The sequence below is a fragment of the Erythrolamprus reginae genome, chromosome Z (assembly GCF_031021105.1).
Source record: "Erythrolamprus reginae isolate rEryReg1 chromosome Z, rEryReg1.hap1, whole genome shotgun sequence".
Taxonomy (NCBI): Eukaryota; Metazoa; Chordata; class Lepidosauria; order Squamata; family Dipsadidae; genus Erythrolamprus; species Erythrolamprus reginae.
The window spans coordinates 102982111-103004019 of NC_091963.1; the positions used below are offsets into that span (position 1 = coordinate 102982111).

Consider the following 21909-nt stretch of genomic DNA (forward strand, 5'->3'; position numbering starts at 1 on the left):
GCAATATTTTGGGGCTCAGAGGTTCACTCACACATGGATTCTTATCTATGAGAGGTTTTCTGTAGTTTAAAAACTACAGGTGGCCTACAAGCTTCACTCAGATGTTAAATGGAATGGAAAAAAGCAATTCTAACTGGTTGCAAAACATTGATCAAGTGGTTCGTAAGGTGAAACGTTCGCAAGACAAATCAGGAATCAATGGAAAAGCCGCGTATAAGCTCCAAAATCACCCCTTTTGCCTCATTACTGCTGAAATTCTGATCCTTTTCGGAGGCGCGGGGAAGGGGGGGCGGCAGGCCCCATAATCAGGATTCGCTCACCCTGCCCCCCCCAAGCCAAATCAGCAGGCCCTTGCTTCCCAAAGCATTAAGCCAGGATGTCTCCTACGCCCTTCCCACCCAGAGCCGGCTTCAAGCAGCCAACAAAGTGGATCCCGCCTCTTGAGGAGGAGAAGCACTTGGGAGGGAGGGAGGGCAGGCCCCTGGGTCAAGATTCGCTCCCCCTGCCCCCTCCCAAGCCAAATCAGCCTGCTTCCCAAAGCACTAAGCCAGGACGTCTCCCCGGCCCTCCCACCCAGAGTCAGCTTCAAGACCGAAAATAACTGAGATATTACATCATTCAACCGGTTTATATGAACAGGGAGATTGTGGGAATTTAAGATGCTAACTAAACTTCCAAACATACCTTGGTGTAAGAATTTCTTTGTACTGAAGTTTTTCTACTCTGGTTGTGGCAGCAACAGACATTGGTATGACAATGTTGTTAATGTCAAAAGAACTTTCCCCTCTTCTCCTCCTTGGAGGTTGCTGCAAAACAATGCAGAAAAAACCAATGAAAATGAGGCAGGGGTATGAAGAGGGAACAATTTAAAAACCAACCTTTAGCCAGTGAAGGGCTACCCAAATTTTTACTACCACACTGTGGGCGTGGCTTATGCAGGAACGCCCTTCATTTTCGTTCAACATCTTTCAGTGCAAATTGAGTGCTCCGGGGTGGAGCTCCATTTTTGTTACCCTACTGCGTTCCCCACCATCCGGGCAGTAGCCCACCCCTGCCTTTAGCGGAAAGAAAGGACAAATGTTCTGATCTTTTAGTCCATTGATTAAAATACAAGGGAAGTGGATTCATTTACGTTCTAATCTGTTTAAATATTACAGGGAATCAACTACTAATGGAAAACAAATATCCTGATACAAATTCCAAGTTAAAAACACCTTGTAACTAAAACTAAGGCAAACTACTCTACCCATTGTATATAGTGCAACTAGTTTGTAAAACATATATTCATTAATTGAAAAACTTTCTTCCTGATAGCCAGGCGGGAGTTGCCGTTCTTGCCAATACTGGTATGCTACGCGCGCAGCTTTGCCTTTCCGGCATGTGAACACCGCCTTGCGAGATTTTGCTTCTGCCCATGAAGCAAAACCTCATGAGGGGATGCACATGCAAAATTTCTTGGCTTCTGCGCATGCGCAGGGTTGTACACATGCGCAGAAGCAAAAAAGTGCCAAAATCTTGTGCACGTCTCTTTGTAAGATTTTGCTCCCTGTGCATGCGCAGAAGCAAAATCTTGCTCAGATGCCCGAGGACACAAAGCTGCATGCACAGCTCAATTTTCATTACCGATGCGGCGCCGTCATCCGTACCAGTAGCAACCAGCTACTGCTGATAGCCCATTTTCCTAAAAATTGCTAAAATGTGCAGTATTTTGCTAGTTCTAACATTCATTGATACTCTGCATACGTAACCCTACCAACGTGACATTAAAACAAGTGCTTGTGGCTGCTGATTTTTGCCTAAGATTCTACCAAGCTCTTCATGAATATGGGGGTTTTGGAGGGGTTTTTATTTTTGACAATATCATCTCTGGCTCAGTGGGTACCATATTGTGGCAGATCTACTTCCTTTTTACTTTGTTATAGTTAACAGTGTTGTACACTAATTCCTAAAGGCAATGTTTCTCAACCTTGGTAACTTGAAAATGTGCGGATTCCAACCCCCAGAATGTTGGCTGGGGAATTATGGGAATTGGAAGTCCACACATCTTCAAGCTGTTACTGTTGGAAAACCCTATCTTAAGGAGATTCTCAAGCCTCTGGTTCTGTTGACATAGCAATTTATAGCAAATTATGATACCCATTTAAGAGAGATATTTATTACTTCATTTTTATTGCAACTTTCGTAATCAAGCTATCTTCTTTACTGCTTAAAATACTTGGTGCAGAGTATACTTAGAATTTTGTTAGTGTCAAAAAGCTTAGAAGAAACATAACTTACACTAAGAGGCATTTAGAAAAAAAAGGCTTACTTGGGGAAACTCGAAACTAACCTTATTACATTTCAAACTTTTAAAATGGTGGCCAACTTGGGAAACCTTGAAGTAGAGGAAACCAGACATGAAATATACCACAAACAGTACTACCAATAAATGTTTACAAAAACTGCTTATGATTTACCATTGTCTCAGTATTCTCCTTTCCCCCCAGTATGAATAAAGTTGATAAAAACCAAGCACATGCATCTACTGCTGTTAAAACTGCACTTTAATGACAAGTTGAGACAAACAATTAGTCAAGAGCACTGCTACAGGGAGACAAAGAAACTCAACAGCCTCACTTCAGCTGTTAATGTTGGAAAATAGGATTGTTACACACGTATAAATCTTGCCACTGATTGGCTAGCACAAGGCCCCTGTCCTCCATAAATGGACCTTATATTATTTAGATACCTCAGAGGTTCAATGAAGCATGAATCAACAGGAGTTCCTCAAGGCAGAGATGCAAATTTCCTGATTCAGTTCTTGCTTGTAAATTCAAACAGAGGTACTGATACTGAGTCAGGCAATCACATTTAATGTATCTAAGCTGGGGAGATTTAGCAATTGACTACTTCTGCGAAGGCTTCAACTAGTATAAAATATAAAAACTAAGTTGCTAACTGGTAGATTATATCAGAAGCCCATTTTGAAAAACACAACCTATTGTTACTATTTAACAGATGCAATTTTAGGTATTGTTTTTCATTTTTAAAGCAGTGAATGGCTTAGAACAGTGATGGTGAACCTTTTAGACACCAAAAACCCAAACTGCGCAAGCATGCCCAACTGAGAGGTGTGTGTGCATGGTGAGAGGTGCGACACCCCAACATGGGCTGCTTGACGAGAGATAAGATTAGAAAAACAGTGATAACTTGTCTTACAAACTTAATTGGTTCCGGGAGGAGGCTTGTAAGGTGAAAAGTTCGTAAGGCCAAAAATTGTTTCAACTCACTCTTTTGCACTGCTGCATTCTGATCCTTGTTCGGGGGTGGGTGGAGGACCGGGGGGGGGGGGGGGGAGACAGTGCAGGCTGCTGGCTCTCTGAAGGAAAGTCAAGCCAGTAGAGTGGGGAGGGAGGGGAGCTGAGAGAGAGGGAAGCCACCGCAGACGAAGCCCTTGGGGGGGGTTGTCCAGCTGGGGGAGGGAGTCACCCCTCGGCACCCCACAGCCCAGGAGGGCGGCTCCCTGCTTCTCTGACCCTCCCCTGAGAAACCCCGGCTTTCAGAACGAAATAAACCTCAGAAGGAAAGACAAGCCAGTTTGAGAGAGGTGCTGAAAGAGGGGGAAACCACTGCAGACGAAGCCCTTGGGGGGCTGTCCAGCTGGGGGAGGGAGTCGCCCCTCTCGGCACCTCCCAAGCCCAGGAGGGCGGTTCCCTGCTTCTCTGACCCTCCCCTGAGAAACCCAGGATCTCAGAACGAAATAAACCTGAAAGGAAAAGATAAGCCAATTTGGGGGGGCGGGGCGCTGGAAGAGAGGGAAACCACCGCAGTCGAAGCCCTTGGGGGGGATGTCCAGCTGGGGCTTCCTCGGCGGTGGCTTCCCTCTCTCTCAGCCCCCTTCCCCACCCAGCTGGCTTGTCTTCTTATGCACGTCTGGAGGTGGGAAATCCCAGCAGGGCGGGAAGCAAATGTTAAATCCCGGGGGTGACAGTCACAAGGCAGGGGAATCCCTGCGGCAGTAAGTGAGCGCACGCACCATAAGACAGAAAGAGTTTTTAAGACGACGCAAAGAAATCTTAAACCCTGGGTTCGTATCTTGAAAAGTTCGAGGAGTTCGTAAGACGAGGTATCATTGTAGAAGCTCACAAAAGAAACGCTATGGAGATCTGACCTGAGGCAACTGTGCCTGTGCCAACATAGAGGGCTCTATGTGTCACCTCTGGCATACATGCCATAGTTCGCCATCACAGCCTAGGACCACACTATCTGATGGACCAGTTGCTTAAATCACAAATAAGTAGAAGACGTTCTTTATAGGTACATTCATTTGCTGACGTCTGTCTACTAAATATGTGAGAGATGGTCTTGTTTTCAAGTTTTGGAACATGCTCCCTGAAGAACCAGACTGTTCCCACTCTTTCTGCTTTCAGAAAATGGATAAAAACCACCTTCAGTGTTAGCTTAATAGTAGTTTGTTTGTTAGCTTAATAGTAGTTTTAACAATACTTAGTAGGATATTTTTTTTTTGCCACTTTGTAGTGATTGCTGTATGTGCAGAAAAACACAATAATAAGTAATTGAAATTTCACCATAACCAACAAGAACATAGCTAATGGTATGGTTCATGGCAGATACAATCCAAAATCACTCAGAGAATTTAATCTGGTCCACGATTTCCAACATAACATTCCATTATATTTGCAATGTTTAGTTGTGTACATGTTTTTATTGAACACCTTCCTTCCTTCCTTCCTTCCTTCCTTCCTTCCTTCCTTCCTTTTTTGAACAACAAATAAAACATTCAATTTGATTAATTTATTTGCTATTACTTCTAATTGTAGGACCCCTGCTTTTTATGAGTGGAACTGGTTGACTGATCATGTTCCATTATAGCCATTTTAAACTCATATTATTTGGCTTTTTCCAGGGCGAATGAAATAAATTAGCAACTGCCATTCAAACAGTTTGTGAAATATTATTTCTCCATTCAACTCAAATTAGGCCAAGAAAGCACGCTTCTTAGACTGACATCCAACTTTTGTACAGAAATTCAAGGAAATATATACTATATATTTTTCTTAAATTTATCCTTTCAATAACCACTCTATAAAACACAATGTGGCAGTTGCATTTTTATAGCTGAATATGGATTTCAGTCCTTGATTTATCTATCATCCTGCACTACTAGAATGACATTTAGCTGTTCTGATTGTGTCCAACTAAAGAAGTATTCAAGTAATAATTACAATGCTATTTTGAACATCTCCTCTAGAGATGTCACTGAAATTCTACTTTTAGCTGATATGTGCTATACATATCTTGAAATGCTCAAACTGAGCAGTTTTCCCCCCGAACGCCATCACTCTACTAAACAAATAATTCCCTCAACGCTGTCAGACTTTCTACTAAATCTGCACTTCTATTCTACTAGTTTTTCTCATCATTCCTTTCACCCATTTCATCCCATGTTGAGTTGACTGTATGACTGTAACTTGTTGCTTATATCCTAAGATTTTTATTAATATTGCTTCTTCATTGCTTATTTGACCCCTATGACAATCATTAAGTGTTGTACCACATGATTCTTGATAAATGTATATTTTATTTTATGTACGCTGAGAGCATATGCACCAAGACAAATTCCTTGTGTGTCCAATCACACGGCCAATAAAAATTCTATTCTATTCTATTCATATAAATTTAATAAATAAAATTAATGACTATTTCAAACAAGTAAATTTGCTTGGCATGAAGAAGGAAGAGGAATGAATATGGGACTAGTGAACCAAAATACAATGAATTTATAGGGTGCGGTTAGTGTTCAAATACCAAGAAAATAAACCACCAGAAAGCATTTTTCATATGCTTGACAAGTCTGGAAAACCAAATCTCACCAAATGCTATCACTAACAATTGCTGAAATGTTTCGAACAAAATTAACTATCCATTATTTTGCTTTTCTAGAGTCTGGGCACCCAATGTCTTATTCTAATCATCCTATGTATAGGCCATCCCATACACAGGATGGGAAGTTCTGGGCAGTGGTGCTTGGGTTAGAATATGCAGGTTTTGCCTGTGTCCAAATCATGCATTTACCAAGCAGAGATGTTCTGCAATGGTAGAGTGGGAAGGAAGAAAAACCCAGAGATGGCAGCATGAGGTAACAACGAAAAGTATACAATAGAGGGAGGGAGGGATATCTCACGTTGTTAGTTATGCACAAGCGGAACAAGTGATGTGCAATCAGAGAGAAGTAAGGAGAATGATGGAACAGATTGGTTATGGAAGGTGGACATATATGTAGGCTGAGTTTCAAAGAGTGGCAGTATACAGCTAAGGCAAAGCAAACCATGGGAAGACTGAGAGAGGAGGAGGGCAAGCAATAGAGAGAGGAGGAAATAAACCTATTTTACCCTACTTCTTTTGTAAGGACATTTCCAATTGTCTGGGCCAAAATAAAATAAAAAACCTAGTAAGTTTCAATTCAGCTGGACTGAAAAGCTATAAAGTTCCCTTCCATGCATGAAATTGAAGATACAGTTCATTTCTTAACTGCTACCCCTTTCTTACCCCTCTCTCTCACCCATTCTCCACTAGGATTCACAACTTCCTGGTACCCAAACTCAGAATATATTGCTCCCCAACTTTTGAAGCCTTATTTTCTTCCTCTGCTGCAGTCTGAGACACTATAGCTAAATCCAGTTATTCCATAAGATTGATGAGCATGAAAGCTAGAAATAATATTTTCCATTATGCCTTTGATGCAATCCCTTGTATCCCATACTCTATAACTGAAACTAAAGAGAACATATACATCCTTCTGTTCAAGTCATTCCTCCTTGTCCTAATTTTCCTTCCAAGCCAAGATTAGGTCTCAATCCCCCTGAGACATGGAACCATGACTTGGGTCATGCAACACACTGCATCCCGAAGCACTGAAGAAATCAAACTGTTGTTATTGTCAGACAACCCGCCACCCCTTCCAAAAGTACTTACAGTTGCACTGGAGCTTCCCAAGGAGCTTGTGGTGATAGGAGGGATGGAAGTTTCAGAGGAAGTGGAGAATTGCCTCATGAAGGAACTGTGAGACGAGGAGGCCATCGCAGTCGACAAGTAACTTGGTCCTCCAATCTCTGCATGATGCTTCAACACTATGCAAGAAAAAAGAGAAGGAATAAGGTAGAGAACAATGAATCAAGGCAATGCCTGTATTACATCCACAAGCATGACACCAGACAGGCATCAAACAATTGACACAGAGGAACCAGAGCACACATAAGCGACAGAAGCTTCCTCTGGTTGAACTGCTGCTCTACAGGAGGAAGTTGTTAAAGCAGACAAGAGAGAGCCCATGGCAGGTAACACCACTGCCCCTTTTAATTCCCAGAAACAGAAAGCAACCATCTCGAAAGGGAGATGGGGAGCAGAAAGCAGAGCCCAAAGCTCCCCCACCCGACAGACCTGGCTGGGGCCAGCCTACCTTCACTTCTCTCGGAGGAGCTGTCCCGCAATCGCTTTCTTTCATGAACTGCCGTCAGGATAAGTGAGCGCTCTGGCGCTCTCTCGGCCTTGGGAGCAGCCCTCACATCGTTTAAGGGCTGCTTGTATGCCTTGTCTGGCTCGACTTTGTGATGTGAGCAAGCTGGGGAGTGGAACAGAAAGAGAGCCATGAAAATGCCCTGCTTTCACCTCTCTTTCCTGCCTTTCAGGGCCCAGCCTAGACAGGACTCAGGGGCCATACAAGCATGGTTGCCAGAATAACATTAAAAAGCACTGGCAGCAACTGCCCTTGGGTGACAGCCCTATTAATTTAAATCCATCCATCCATCCTGTTCGTAAGGCCTACTATAACGCAGAACTTTTGAGCTGCACCCAGCCCTGCCAAGGCTTCCGACATGCTGGCTTCCATTCTGGCCCTCATGTCTGTGTGAAATATATTCTGTGAAGAGCGCCATGAGGCAATCACAGATGGTGCTACTTGACCACTCAAAAAACAAGAGCAGCAGGAACTGTCTTTTGCTTTAAGTATTAAACCTACCTTTGCAGTGCATCAAATTATATACTGTACAGTGTTCCTGATGCTCGAAGCAGACAATCAATTCAAAAAACAGGAATAAACATGTGTGTGCACACGCAAATATATTTTCTCTTGCTTATTTAGGCACACACAATCCATGTTCAATTGTTTTCGGTTCCAGAACAACACATACCATAACCATGAAACATTCAAGAATGACTGCATTCTATATATACTCATCGTGGTTTTCCTGTAGCCAATGCTAAAGAATCAGCTCCTTTATGCGCCAACACAATTTTCAAATTCTTTGAAAAGTGTTTCCTGGTCAAAGAATCTATGACATTGTATTTCAGAAACTTAATCTGTTTCTATTTTGCAAGAAAAGGGAAAGGTAGGGAGGTTGGTAAGCTCAACAGCAAAACTCATCCTTTGTATGCCCCTAGTTCAATCTTTGTCATCTCCAGATTAAAAAGATTGTCAAACAGAAGTACAGTAGTGTTTTTCAAGCCAGAATACACAAAACTCTAGGCTAAATGGAGCAATGACCTGGCTCAGAATAAGGACACGCTTATCTCTTCAATATTAAACATTAGTTTTATAATTCCTCTCTATGCAACATAATCCTTCAAAAAGAATTACATGTTTAATTCCACGCTAGATTTTTATTTTCAACTAGTATGAAGTTAAGTCTTCCTTATCATTAACTCACATAAACCCTGCATAAATCAGGATGGAAACAAGAGCCTAAGTTTCATTTCAATAAGTATTGGTAGACCATGGGATCTTGCCTATTTTGTTTTCTTCACTGAGTAATTATTATTTGCGCAAATAAATTTTTAGAAGTTTAAATACAAATTTCTCTTCTTTGTAACTAACCTTCTTTTTCCCCCTCTTAAAGGCTAAATTAAATTACTACTAAAAGAGGACCTACGGTCAAAAATTATACCTCCAAAGGGAGAAAGTAAAGCTGAGCCTCTAAGTGGCCTGTAATCCTGGAAGCTCTGCATAAAGCCAGAGTTTGTATAGTATTATTATGGGAGGCACAAATACTTAATGTATTCTCACAGGCAATCTCTTATTTATTACTTCCTTTTCCAGGCTGGGCACTAGCATTAATCACATTTCAAAGCGGAATCCTGGTTCACTTTAAGCCATACACATAGATGACTCTGCAGGACCAAATGGATAATTCCTGCCAATTCAAGACTAAAATCAATGAGGACACTTACTGGCTGCTGCTAAAAAGGTATTAACCAGCTTGTGACGATCTTTGCGCATTGAGTCAGACAGACTGCTGGGAGGCACGGTGGATCGGTGCTTCAATGTGATCTTTTTGGGAGGTTTGGTTTTCTCACAGGGCTTGTACTGCAAGTGGGATTTCAACATGCCCTGAAGGTGTAAGCCCACTTGTACATCTGCAGAAAAATGAATACACACATACACAAACACAAAACCAAAAGAAGGCATTAATCAGACATTATTCAAAATACAGATGGCCTATTGTAAATGCAAAACAAAGTTCTAAATGATACTTAAAGGTATTTCCCTTTAGGAACTGAAAGAGTAGAAAATAAATACAGGTAGTTCTCGATTTACAGCTACAATTAGAGCCCCATTTTTTTGTTGTTACGTGAGTTTTGTTACATGAGTTTTGCTCAGTTTTACAATCTTTCTTGCCACAGTTGTTAAGTGAATCATTGCAGTTAATAACTTAGTAACATGGTTATTAAGTGAATCAGGCTCCCCCACTGATTTTGCTTGTCAAAAGGTTGCCGAAAGGTGATCAGATGACCCTGGAACACAGCAATGGTCGTAAATATGAATCAGTTGCCAAGCATCTGAATTTTGATTCAATGATTATGGGGATGTTACAATGGTTGTAACTGAAAACAAGCCATAAGTCACTTTTTCAGTGCTATTGTAACTTTGAATGGTCACTAAATGAATTGTTTTTAAATCGAGGACTACCTGTAGAGAAAGGAAAAATAATCCTTCTCTTTCAGCTTGCTCTGCCTCCAGTTAGAACACAATGGTTTTGTTTGTAGAGACCCAACCACAGCAGTAAAAGCAGCTACTCCAGCTCTTCAATTAAAAGCTGCTTTATCTGGAAAAAAATTCAAAAGTCCTAGATTTCTATCCCAAGTTGCATTTTACTTGAGAGCAATTAAAATATTTTGTTAAAATCCAAAATAAGATTTGTGTCTTAAGATAAGTAAATATTAAGTGTCCCTTAAATTAAAATATTACTAAATAAAAATTTGAAGATAAATTGATGTCTCTGAGGAGTTAAAAAGTGTTTCCATTTACATGAAGAATTTTATCACTTCTCAAATACATTGATTCATCATCTATCCAAACTAAGATCTTTATTTTCACTCAATACACACATATTCCTGGTCTGTCTAGTAGCAATCTGAACATAATTCCCATTAATTTGTCATTAGCATTTTCCTTTTTGTTTGGCAATTTTCCACGTGTGGGTGAAATGGACCGATCAGGAACAGAAACCACAAATATCACCTATGACCTGGGGAAAGGTGGTTGGTGCAGGCAACTCGAAAGGCAAGGTACTAGAGAATGTGTGGTAAGTATGTAGGCACCCATCAACAAGTAAAGGAAAGCATGAAAATGTATGAGGTACACACACACACACACACACACACCTCTTCAAAAACAAAATGTGTATCTTTGTTCAGAGCATACGCAGCATACACAGAAGGATGCAGGACCACATCCTATCCAACAGATAACCCCCACACAAAAGCATTCTGAGTCTTTTTTTTTGCAGATTAGCAAACAGTGTTTTTTAACATGGCGAAAATTCCATAGTATGTGTCTATGCAGTGATTATGTTTAATGCTTTCTTATTGCAAATATAAATGAAACAAAATCCATTTTAACTTTTTGCCCTGCCATTGCCTCCCATGTTTAGACTGCACCCCTGGCATAATACTTCAAAGTCAAAGACAGTCACACTATAGAAATAGTTGCACCTCTTGGGTTTGGAAATAAGTAACCTGTCCAGAATATTCCATAAATGGGCAATATACAAGTATATAAAACTAGGAGGAGGGCTTAAGATAGGAAAGGTAGTTGGATATTCAGAAATAGCTGATGAAAGAGGACAAATTCAGGTATTAATTAAAAAAACAGCCTGGATAATAGGCTAACAAGCTGAAAAGGAAAACATATTCAGCAGAAAAATTCAAGTCAATCTGCCAAACAAATCTCCTGCCTTTACTCTGGCAACTTCTAATACAGTACAAATGATGAAAACCATGAAAATGTATATAAGCTAGGAAGGCTGCACTGTAATGATAAAATAATGCTACCTGTGTGCATGTATACCGAAGAGAGAAGTGCATTGTTGAAGAAACATGAGCAATTTTTCCATCTGACCACACTATCCAATTGATTATTCAGTTTACTTTTCCTCCGTCTTACTTCTAGCCAACATCTGACTGCGCCAAAACAGCATCGTGACCTGCCAAGGCAGCTTTTCCCACCCTGACCAAACGCTTCATAGCAGCAGCTTTCCCTCAAGAACCCCAGAGGGCGCTATCTTAGCTGCTTTAAAGGCCTGATTAACATCCTTTTCACCAAGGTTGTTATGACGTTATTACGTCATCTGGAAATTTCCAGTCACATATCAAGTTGTCCAGACGAGGGCAGAACATTCATTAACAAACTCAATATGGAAGAGAGAAGCAGGATGAGGGCAGGGAAAAGGGGGGGCGGGCGAGAAAGATGCCCAATTGTTGTTTAAATTCTGCCTACTAGTCTCTAGTAGTGCATATCAGGCAGCCCTTAGATATAATTAGGTCAGGGATGCCCAACATTAATGCCAAAGTAGCTCAATATCTTAGAAGAGCCAAAAGTAAATGCCTTTCCAGATCCTCTCTTATCCAAAAGCATTCAGTCTCTATTATACCAGTGGCTGCTTACCTCTCTCTACGGTCTAAGCAAAAAGGAAAAAAAAAAAGATTTGAATTCTGCTTCCAAAGGATCATCCTAAAGACAGCATCCTATATAAGGCAGGATAAAAGTAGAGATCTTACTGTTGCCTAGATATGGCTTCCGAGCTAACTTGGAATGAGGAGCTGACTTTTGTTTAGCTTTTTATTACTCACATCTGCTAATGGGGTCATTCTTACCATCTGGGAATGAAAGTACAGGGTGGATGCAGGAATCCAACTGTGAGAGACGCTCCATCAAAGGGGCTTCATACTGGATTTCTGAAGGCATTGAGCTTCGAGAGCCACAGAGAACACACAAAGAGTTCACATCACAACCACACCGCTGTGGCTTACGATAAACCTAGACATAGGATGAGATAGGGAAAAGGGCTAGAATCCATCAAACTAGAAGGCATCAACTTGCAGTTTCAAACTGAGCACCTATTCTTTAATTATTCACTGTTTTCATTCTGTAAAATTACTCGAACATGGGCTATTGGGGTGGTCTGAGGCTCTCGTGGCTGCCCAAAACATAAAAGGAAAAACTTGCTTGGCTACCACTGCTTGGCAAGGAAGGAAATCTCAGGATGGCTACGGGCAGTCAGGAAAGAATTAGGGAAAGTATCCAGCAAAATTTGAAATTGTAGAATCAATGTAGTGCAAAGAGAAAAGTATATGATTTGGGATATTGTACATCGTGAACTACACAAAGCCTTCAAGATGATTTGATGGGAGTGGAAAAGGAACAGGATGGATGAGTGAGAGACTGACTCTGTGAATCTGCCTAAGAAGGTCAACTACAGATATAAAGAAGAGGGGTTGAGCTTTCTCTGCTGTTTGGGCAAACTATTCGTACTTCAGCTTTTGCAGTTGCCTCTCTCATTACAGAATTTGTCCAGGACTAGAAAATTACTATTTATAGACTATTTAATAATAGAATTATTTACTATTCAGAAATTCCAATGTGTCCACCAAACATAATTATCATTACTGGTACTTCATCTTACTAATGTTCCAATTAAAAGAAACAACAAACAAGCAAACAAACCTTCTTCAATATAGTCTCAAAAGTAAGATATGTAAAAGTTTTGTTCTTGGGAAAAAAGTGCCTTTTTTTCTGCATCAAAGAATGAGCAACATAACACTTTTATCTTCAGTACCGATGTAGTTTAGAAAGATTATATAAAAATTGGGTGTTTTTAGATATTTATATTTTGTGTACTATGTCTTCTATTTATGCATACAAATTTAAATGTCTTGAGTATCAGTGCCATATTTGCCCTACCAGACTATTCCACTGAAACAGATCAGTCAGGGTGAAAGTGCATACTTCCTTAAATTCCTAGATTAGCCATTTTTTAATTTTGGGGGGAGAGGAAAGAACAAAAAAGATGTTTCTTTAAACAACAGATTATTGTAATTCTATCCTGCAAATAAACTTAAACACAAAAATTAGAACTGATTCTGAAATCAGCATACTGAACATTGTAGCCATTTAAAATTTTTAAACTAAAAGGTTTAAAATTAAACTAAGCCGAAATTAAAAGGAGTGTTTAAAAAATGTGGATCTTTCCTCCCAAATCAGTATGTATAGTGGAAGGAGAAATACACCCCCTCCCTCCACCAACTTTTACAGCCAAATAATCAAGATTTAAAACCTAGCTTTCTCCAAAGATTTACCATATAGCTTTCTCAAGTCTTTCCCACTCAATGTTCCACTGACACCAAGGCCAATAAATGCACTTTATTTGACTATCAGATAGCAGACTCTAAGCAGATTTTATAATGCTATGGGGCAAAAGAATAATATGTAAAACCAACCATTTGTTAGTTATCTCATGTAGATGCAAGATTTCTCCTGCTCCATTTTTTAAAACTATTGTAACTTATTCATTTACAGACCTTTCTGGACAGCGGAATCAGATTGTTGGGTCGAACAAGCCTCCGTTTCTTGAAGCTGAGAAGAGGGCGTGTGCGGGCTGCCACACAGGTTCCATCAGGAATTGAAGACATATTTAATCTCTGCTTTTTTCGCAACAGCTCCTCAGCATCTGAGCCATCTCCCTGAGTATGCTCTGTCAAGCCTGGCTGAAGACTGTCCAACAATGGAAATACAGCACGTTAGGCATTTCCACTTTTCTATCTATTATTAATCGGGGACAGATTTTCACTTCCTAAAATAAGCAGCCCGTTTGTTCAGGCAAACTAATAAATCCATGCATATAATAAAAGATTCAAAATTAATAATTCAAAATTATTCTTTGATACCAGGTTAGGCTAGATTGCAGTAAATATCACTTGTCAGCAGCTCTCTACCTTTTCATTATTTGAAAATATCAGCTACAGTTTTTCCTTTGTCCTTACTGTCTCTCAAGTCTTCCTGTCTGAAATTTTTTATCCACACTTTTTCACGATTATCCTATCTCTTTCTTCTGCACACGATACCTGCTCCTGCTTTCCAGTAGATTAATCCTGTTAATTTTCCACCATTTTTTACTTTCTCAATCCAATGGGTTCTCTAGATTAGCTGGTCCAGAGTTTCCTGAGCCAGGTTGTTGGGAGTTATAGTCCTTTGACTTACTTCTGCTCAGAAGTTTCTACAATTTTCTAAATTATTTATTTTTAAGACTTCTAGAAAAGATACAAGTGACATGCTGAATAGTTGGTTTGAGATACACACACGCACACACACACTTATAAACCTAAGTACTGTATCTTCAAGGATGGCCATTAAGAAGTACCTTTCTAGAGATTATATTTTCTTAAGAAGAGGTTTAACAAGAACCTTAACAAGAACCTTACGTGTTAATGACTCCATTGACTGGTCTCGGCACTCCACAGGTTTTGGCAGTTAAAGATTCTTGTGTATTACTAATGGATATACCAAGGTTCTCTGATGACTGGGAAATATGTACATGTACCAAACAAGAAATAGAAAAGGGAAAAAGCAGAGAGGAAAGAAAGAAAGTTCTTGTTAAATTATATAACTCTCTGATCAATAGCGTCTTTTTCTTTAACATGACAAACTCTAATATCACCAGCAGCATTTGGGAACCAAGAGTATTTCATAATACAAATTGCACGATAGCTGTTACTCAGCAACGAACAGTACAATAGGCTAGAACATAGAGAGATGATTTCAAAGATCCATTAACTCAGATACAATTAAAGGAACAGCATTTTCTGTATCTTCACAGATGCTCTTGTGATCATCTACTTTAAAACAGTTTTTCCAACCTAGAAATAATGATGGGCAAGCACATCTCGTTTTAAAATGTGTTATCGATCGTTTTCATATAGAAGTCAGTTTCAACTGGTAAGAACTCTGGTCTATGGAAAACCTTCCAATGTATAGACTGGTGCACACAGGAATACTTAAGACAATGCAAACATACTTTGTACATTTTCAAAATACCATATTTTTCGGTAGTATAAGATGCACCAGAATATAAGACATACCTTAGTTTTGGGGGAGGAAAACAAAGAAAAAAGGTCTCTGCCTCCTAGCGATTTGCCAAACAGCAAATAGCACAGATGATATACACTGTGGATTTCTCTGCATGTGTGCCTGACCCATAGAAATAGCAAAGAATAGGCATTGGAATCTTACCTGAACGCGTCTTCTCATACAAAGAGAGGGGGCAGTAGTCATGTGAGTAATGCTCCGTGTCCTATCCAATCAGGACCAAACCTGCAGTCTTTTTAAAAACCGCCGGATCTGCTCCTTAGAGATGTGTTGTGCCGACGTGACTGCCACGAGGAAGGCCACCTTGCATGACAGGTGTCGGACAGATGCTGTGGCGAGAGGCTCATAAGGAGGGACTGTAAGTGACGATAGGACCTGAGGTAAGTCCCAGGTAGGGTAACGATGAATGGTGTGTGTCGGGGGTCTTAATTGAGCAATTCTCTTAATGAGCTCTTGTATTGTATTTCAGGGAAACTGCAAAGAGGTGCTCGCCTGGGCCCTGCGAGGACTGAAGACAGGACCGCAACTTGTCTACAAATAGTGTTGACTGACAGCCCCTGGTGGAAACCCTTAATGAGGAAGGAGACGATCCTGGGAAGGGGAATGCACAGCGGCGAGATGTCTTCTTGCGAGCACCATTCACAAAACTTGGACCAGGTATGACTGTAGGTACAGTTTGTGGATGGTCTTCTGGGGGTTTGCATGACAAAGAGGGCATCGGGGTCATGACCCTGGAGTTCTAGGTCTTTCCGGACAATTTCCAGGCAGTTAAAGTGGAACCAAGCCAGATCTGGATGGAAGGATCCACCTTCCATCCAGATCTGGCTTGGGGAGTCGCCATGGAGATTCGGGGGACAGGGCTTGTAGGTCCGCAAACCAAGCTCGTTGCAGCTAGTGAGGGGTGATGAAGATTCCAGGAGGATCTTGTGAATGATGTTGGGATGATGGGGACTGGGGGGAAGGCATAGAGTAGGCCCTGAGGGCTCCTGAGGGCATTGATTGCTTCTGCCCCTAGGGTTGGAAAGCGAGTGAAGAAACGTGGAAGTTGTGTGTTGTCTGTGGTTGTGCAGAAGTCTACCACTGGGAGGCCGAATCTGAGGCAGATTTTGGAGAAGAGGGATGGTAGAAGATTCCATTCTCTCAGGTCTATCTCCTTGTGGGATAGCCAGTCTGCCTGGGTGTTGAGGTCCCCGGAGATGTGATCTGCTGATAGTGACTGGAGCAGCCTCTCCACCCAGAGGCCCAGTTTGAGGAATTCCTGCATTAGGGCCCCGGAGCAGGTACCTCCTTGTTTGTAGATGTGGCTCTTGGTAGCCATATTGTTGTTGAGAATGAGTACGTGTTGGTGATTGATGAGGTGTCTGAATTGTTTGATGGCTAGGAACACCACTCTCAGTTCCAGACAGTTGATGGGGCAGCTAGCCTCTTGTGCCGACCAAGTGCCCTGAGCTATCTGTTGAGTAGGTACCCCACCCGGAGAGGCTGGCATCTGTCATGATGATAGTTTGCGATGGGATCCTGAAGAGGGTGCCTTTGGTAACCGCGAAGGATAACCACAATGTGAGTGACCATATGACTGATGGAGGAATCAGAATAATGCACTGAGAGGTGCTTTGATCAGATCTCTGAAAAGGTAATAGCAGCAATTTAAGTTCTCTGGAGTGCAGCCTAGCCCAGGGGGTGATGCCTGTGCAGGAAATCATTTTCCCCAATAGTGATGACAAAGGGAAGATGGGGGCCCTTTTTGATTGTTGAATCAGATGGGCTAAGGACTTGATACTAGCCTGCCTATCTTGGGAGAGAGTGACCATGGAGAAGGTGGAGTCTATCTAAGTTCCTAGGTGAAGGATAGAGGTACTAGGGACTAGCTGACTCTTGCCCAGATTAATTGAAAAACCATGTCTCTGTAGTAAGGACATGGTTGTGTGAAGATCGGCAAGGGTACGTTCGTTGGAGGGAGCGTGGATGAGAATATCATGAAGATAACATTGAATATGGATACGTACAGATCTGATATGGGAGCTGAGGACAGCCTTGTATTGGTAGTGGCGGCCTAGGAAGCTAAAGAATTGTCTGTGACCCTTGAGAATGGGAATGTGGAGATAGACCTCAGTGAGGTCTAGGGATGCCAAAAAATCTCCTGGGTGAAGGGAAGCTAGGATGGATGCTAGGGAATACATTTTGCATTTCCTGTACCTGGTAAACTGGTTTAGAAGTTTGAGATTGAGCATGGCTCTCCATCCCCTGGATTCTTTGGGGACAACAAAAAGGAATGAGTAGAAGCCTGAACCTCTTTGGGAGAAAGGGGCCAGTTGGATAATTCTAAATTTTCAGAAGGTGGAGAACTGCCTCCTCCATAAGGGTCTTAAGAGGCCTAGGTTTTGGGCAGGAAATAAATTTCTTAGGGGGAGGGGAAAGAAACTCCCATTGGAGGCCCCGCTGGATAGTAGATAGTACCCATGGGTCCTGGGAGGATTGCTGCCAGGCTGGCAAGAATCAAGTCAGGCAGCCCCCAATTGGGGATTTCAGGTAGGTTACCATCTGGATCTCTTACTATATCTGGAGGAAGAGATACCTCTCTGACCTCTATAGGATCTGCCTCTATTGGATCTGTCTGGCTGTGATCTGGGTCTAGTAGAGTACTGACCTGAGGATCGTTGGAAGTTGGAAGTCTAGTCTTGCTGATGAAAGGGACGTCGAAAGGGCTGTTGAAATTTGATCGATTTCTTACCAGTAGGCCCCAGCACTTTCCTTTTGTCTGAGGTCTCTGTCAGGAGAGGATCAAGGAGGTCCCTGAATAGGGTCTTTTGTTTGAGTAGACCTATTGCTAGTTGTAATTTCTGGTGGACTCCCACTTGCCATGGCTTGAGCCAGTAGAGTCTTCTGGCAACGCTGATAGCAGCGATGAATTGGGCTGAAAACTTGGATGCTTGGAGTGTGGCATCTGCCACGTATTGGGCTGCTGCAAAGAATTTATTCAAATCCTATTGGTAATCTGGGGGAATGTGGTGCTGGATTTGCTGAAGCCATAGCAACATGGCCCTGGTGAAAAAGGAGACGGAGGCAGAGGATTTGATGGCCCACGAGTCAGCAGTGACTCTTCTTTAGCATCTGTTCCAGGTGCCTGTCTTCAGCTTTCATGACCTCTTCTGTCTCGCCAGGCATGGCTGCAACAGTGAAGCATTTGACTGGCTCATCTACCTTAGGGAAGAACAGTAGATGGGAGGGAGCCACCTTGTAAAATCTCTTGTCTCTGGTGGAAGGGTTTGGTCCCACCGTGGGGGAAGACCACTTTGAAGACTTTGGGCATTGGGATCACATCAGTGTCCTGTTGCTCTTCCAAGAAGAAGGGACAGGTTTCCTGTTCAGTGGTGTTTGACGTGGTAGACAGCTAATCTTGACAGTAGAGGCCTGTGACCACACAGGCCTTGTAAAGTAGGGATTTGAACAGGTGCAGAGGGAAGATCGCCGTAGAGGCTGGTGGTTTGGCTGGAAGATCTCCATCCTCCGAGAGGCCCTGAAAGGGATCCTCCGTAGATTCCTCCTGGTCCTCCTCATCCTCATCTGATGAGGAGACATCCATAGGGGATGGGTCCACTCTTCATCTGCGGGTAGGAAGAGGTCTGGACGACCTAGGAGGATGGACAGAAGAGGTAGAGGGCGCATTGAGAGCCAGGATTCTGGAATCAATGGCCTGAGATAAAGCAGTATAGTTTGAAATTCAGGGGAAAGAGTACGAAGAGGTTGAGGGGCAGGGAACTCCACCCTGACGTCCTGGGCAATGCCTCGATCTGGGAGAGGGTCCTGTTGGGCTTGAGAAGACTCATTGCCTGTGCCCCATAAGTCAGGTTGAGGCCTGTTCAGGTTTGGATCATCCAGAGCCGAATTGCTCTCACTAGAAGGGAGGACCTCATGGGCCTCTGTTGGAGGGGGTGAGCTGGCATGAACTTGAGCTTGGACCTTCAAATGTTTGGCAGGCGTATCATGGATCTTTTGTAGTGTTCTGTCTCTCCTATTTTCAGCTCTGGTGGGATTTGGAGATTGAGCTGGAGAGGTGGAAGGCTGAGAAGATGGCTGGGTTAATAGTATCCTCCGAGGGGCTGTTATATTTCTTGGTGCCTTTGCCCCCAGTTGGATTTTTCTTGGAGTTTCTGGATGCCATTGGAGTTACAGTATAAAGGGAAGAGCCAAAGGAACAAATTTTTCCCCAAGGCAGCCCCATGTGGGCGTGGCAAATTCGCACCAAATTTACAGGCGTTGGGACCACAGAATAACGCCAAAACTATAAGTAACAGTTCTGGAAATTAAAATATGCCCAATTGTCAGAACGTGAAATGTTCCTGGAAGTCCGAATCGCAAAAACGGAGAGAACTGGGGGTTTGCAAAAAAAAACAAAACCCCAAAACTGAAAGTGATCATAGCGGTGAGAAGAAGCCGGCCTGCTAATTTCGGCTGCAATAAAGGAGACCTCGCTGAGTCTTAACTACTGTTTTTCATTTACAATTCCCCTGCCCACCTTAAGTAGCCATTCAAGCTTGTTGAATTTCCCCTTTAAGGCAGGCGGCCTGGATGGGAGAGGGGTGAGTGGGGAGGATGAGTGGAAGGAAAGTGATGGAGGAGAAATTGCTGTACTTAGCATTTTGTATTGTTGCAGGTGAATCCTATTGAAAAATGGAGTGATTTATGTTGAAGAGGGAGTGTAGAGGGAAGGATTGAAGGCCACGAAAGAGAGGAGCCACCACATATCCTGCAAAGCGAAGGACCAAGCAAAATCTAAGGAAGGAGCGGATCCGGCGGTTTTAAAAAAGAATGCAGGCTCGGTCCTGACTGGATAGGACACGGAGTATTACCCACATGACTACTGCCCCTCTCTCCCAAGTATGGAGAATTGGAGAAATGTACATTATGGCAGTATATTAATCCTAGAAAGTTTTCTTGAGTGTAAACAAACTTACTCCTCCCAATTATTTAAATAGAAACATGGCTTAGTCAGGGTTTAACTCAGTTGCCTTATCTTAATACTAATACTTCATACTAAAACAGGACATTTTAAATTATTCTTTTACAGATCTTCAAAGTTGATGTGGCTTTCAGAAAGTATTCTCTGCTATTTAATTGAAGATACAATAGCACTGGGCCTCTTCAGATCAAACATTTATTTTAAAAAGTTTCTTCATTTTGTTAATAATGATGATGTTAATGATGTTTTGTTGCCTAGAATAATAATAAAACAGTCTTTTTAAAAAGGTCTAATAATTTAAACAGTCTATAGGCATTTATAGTTACTGATTTACTTCCTTGCAGCAAAAAACAAACAGCCAGTTTCAGTCTTTACCTCTCCCTGCAGCTATTTCTCTGTGCTTGCTGGCAACTGCAGGGAGGTAAATTACTCTTCGGGGGTGGCTGGGTGGAGCTACATTCAGTGTATAAAAATGCACCCAAGTTTTCAACCTCTTTTGGTGGGTAAAAATATGCATCTTATAGTCCAAGAAACACGTAATCTACTCAATTTGATGCAGAGGCTCTATATTCTTTTACTATTGATTGATTGGACTTATATGCTGCCCTTCTCCGAAGACTCAGGGCGGTTCACAACATATAAAGAACAGTACAAAAACAATTCTAAGATCAATTGTGAAATTGATCTAAAAACCCAAGTTATAAAATCATACAGCCCCACTCGTTCATATCACAATCATACTGACAGCTGGAGCAAGATGTTAGAGCTCAACAGCTCCAAGCCTGCTGGCAAAAGTGAGTTTTTAAAGCCTTCCGGAAGACCAGGAGTGGGGGAAGTGTGAATTTCCTGGGGGAGTTAGTTCCAGAGGATCAGAGCTGCCACAGAGAAGGCCCTTCCCCTAGGGCCTCCCAGACAGTATTGCTTGGCTGACAGGACCTGGAGAAGGCCGACTCTGTGGGACTTGGGATATGTGAGGCTGAAGATAGTCTTGTAAGTAATCTGGTCCTAGGCCATGTAAGGCTTTACAGGTAACGACCAGCACTTTGAATTGCGTTCGGAGACCGATTGATAGCCAATGCAGCTAGCAGAGTGTTGCAGATACATGGACAGACTTTGGTAAGCCCATGATAGCTCTCGCAGCTACGTTTTGGACTAACTGTAGTCTCCGAACGTTCTTCAAAGGTAGCCCCATGTAGAGAGCATTGCAGTAATCAATCCTCGAGGTGTTAAGGGCATGAACGACTGTGAGGAGATATTCTATGTCCAAATAAGGCCACAACTAGTGCATCAGGTGAACCTGTGCAATGTCCCCCACGCAGTAAAGGGCAGACATTTGTGGCCCTATGGGAACAGGTTTTTTGGGGGGGCATACACGCACCCTTTAATTTCTTGCACATGCGCAGATTCGTACCTGCTTGGCAAGGGAGGGGAGGGCAAGACTGCCATGAGCTAAGAAACCCAGGAACCAAGCATGCATCATATTAGTGCATCATATTAAATGCAACCTTCAAAGGAGGACAGAAGCTTCTGC

General features: G+C 42.2%; 1 protein-coding gene across 4 annotated transcripts in view; it reads right to left on the minus strand.

The window, feature by feature from the left end:
* KANSL1 (KAT8 regulatory NSL complex subunit 1) overlaps positions 1–21909 on the minus strand; it is a 195926-nt gene that overhangs the window by 31409 nt on the left and 142608 nt on the right. For 3 of the 4 annotated variants that reach the window (XM_070729030.1, XM_070729029.1, XM_070729031.1), the window contains 7 exons: positions 14755–14852; positions 13855–14047; positions 12151–12313; positions 9226–9411; positions 7460–7621; positions 6976–7130; positions 685–806 (listed from right to left, as the gene is read on the minus strand). In XM_070729030.1, the coding sequence (XP_070585131.1) occupies positions 685–806; positions 6976–7130; positions 7460–7621; positions 9226–9411; positions 12151–12313; positions 13855–14047; positions 14755–14852 (1079 nt within the window). The remainder of the gene's footprint in view (positions 1–684; positions 807–6975; positions 7131–7459; positions 7622–9225; positions 9412–12150; positions 12314–13854; positions 14048–14754; positions 14853–21909) is intronic. The other variant, XM_070729033.1, reaches the window with a different exon arrangement.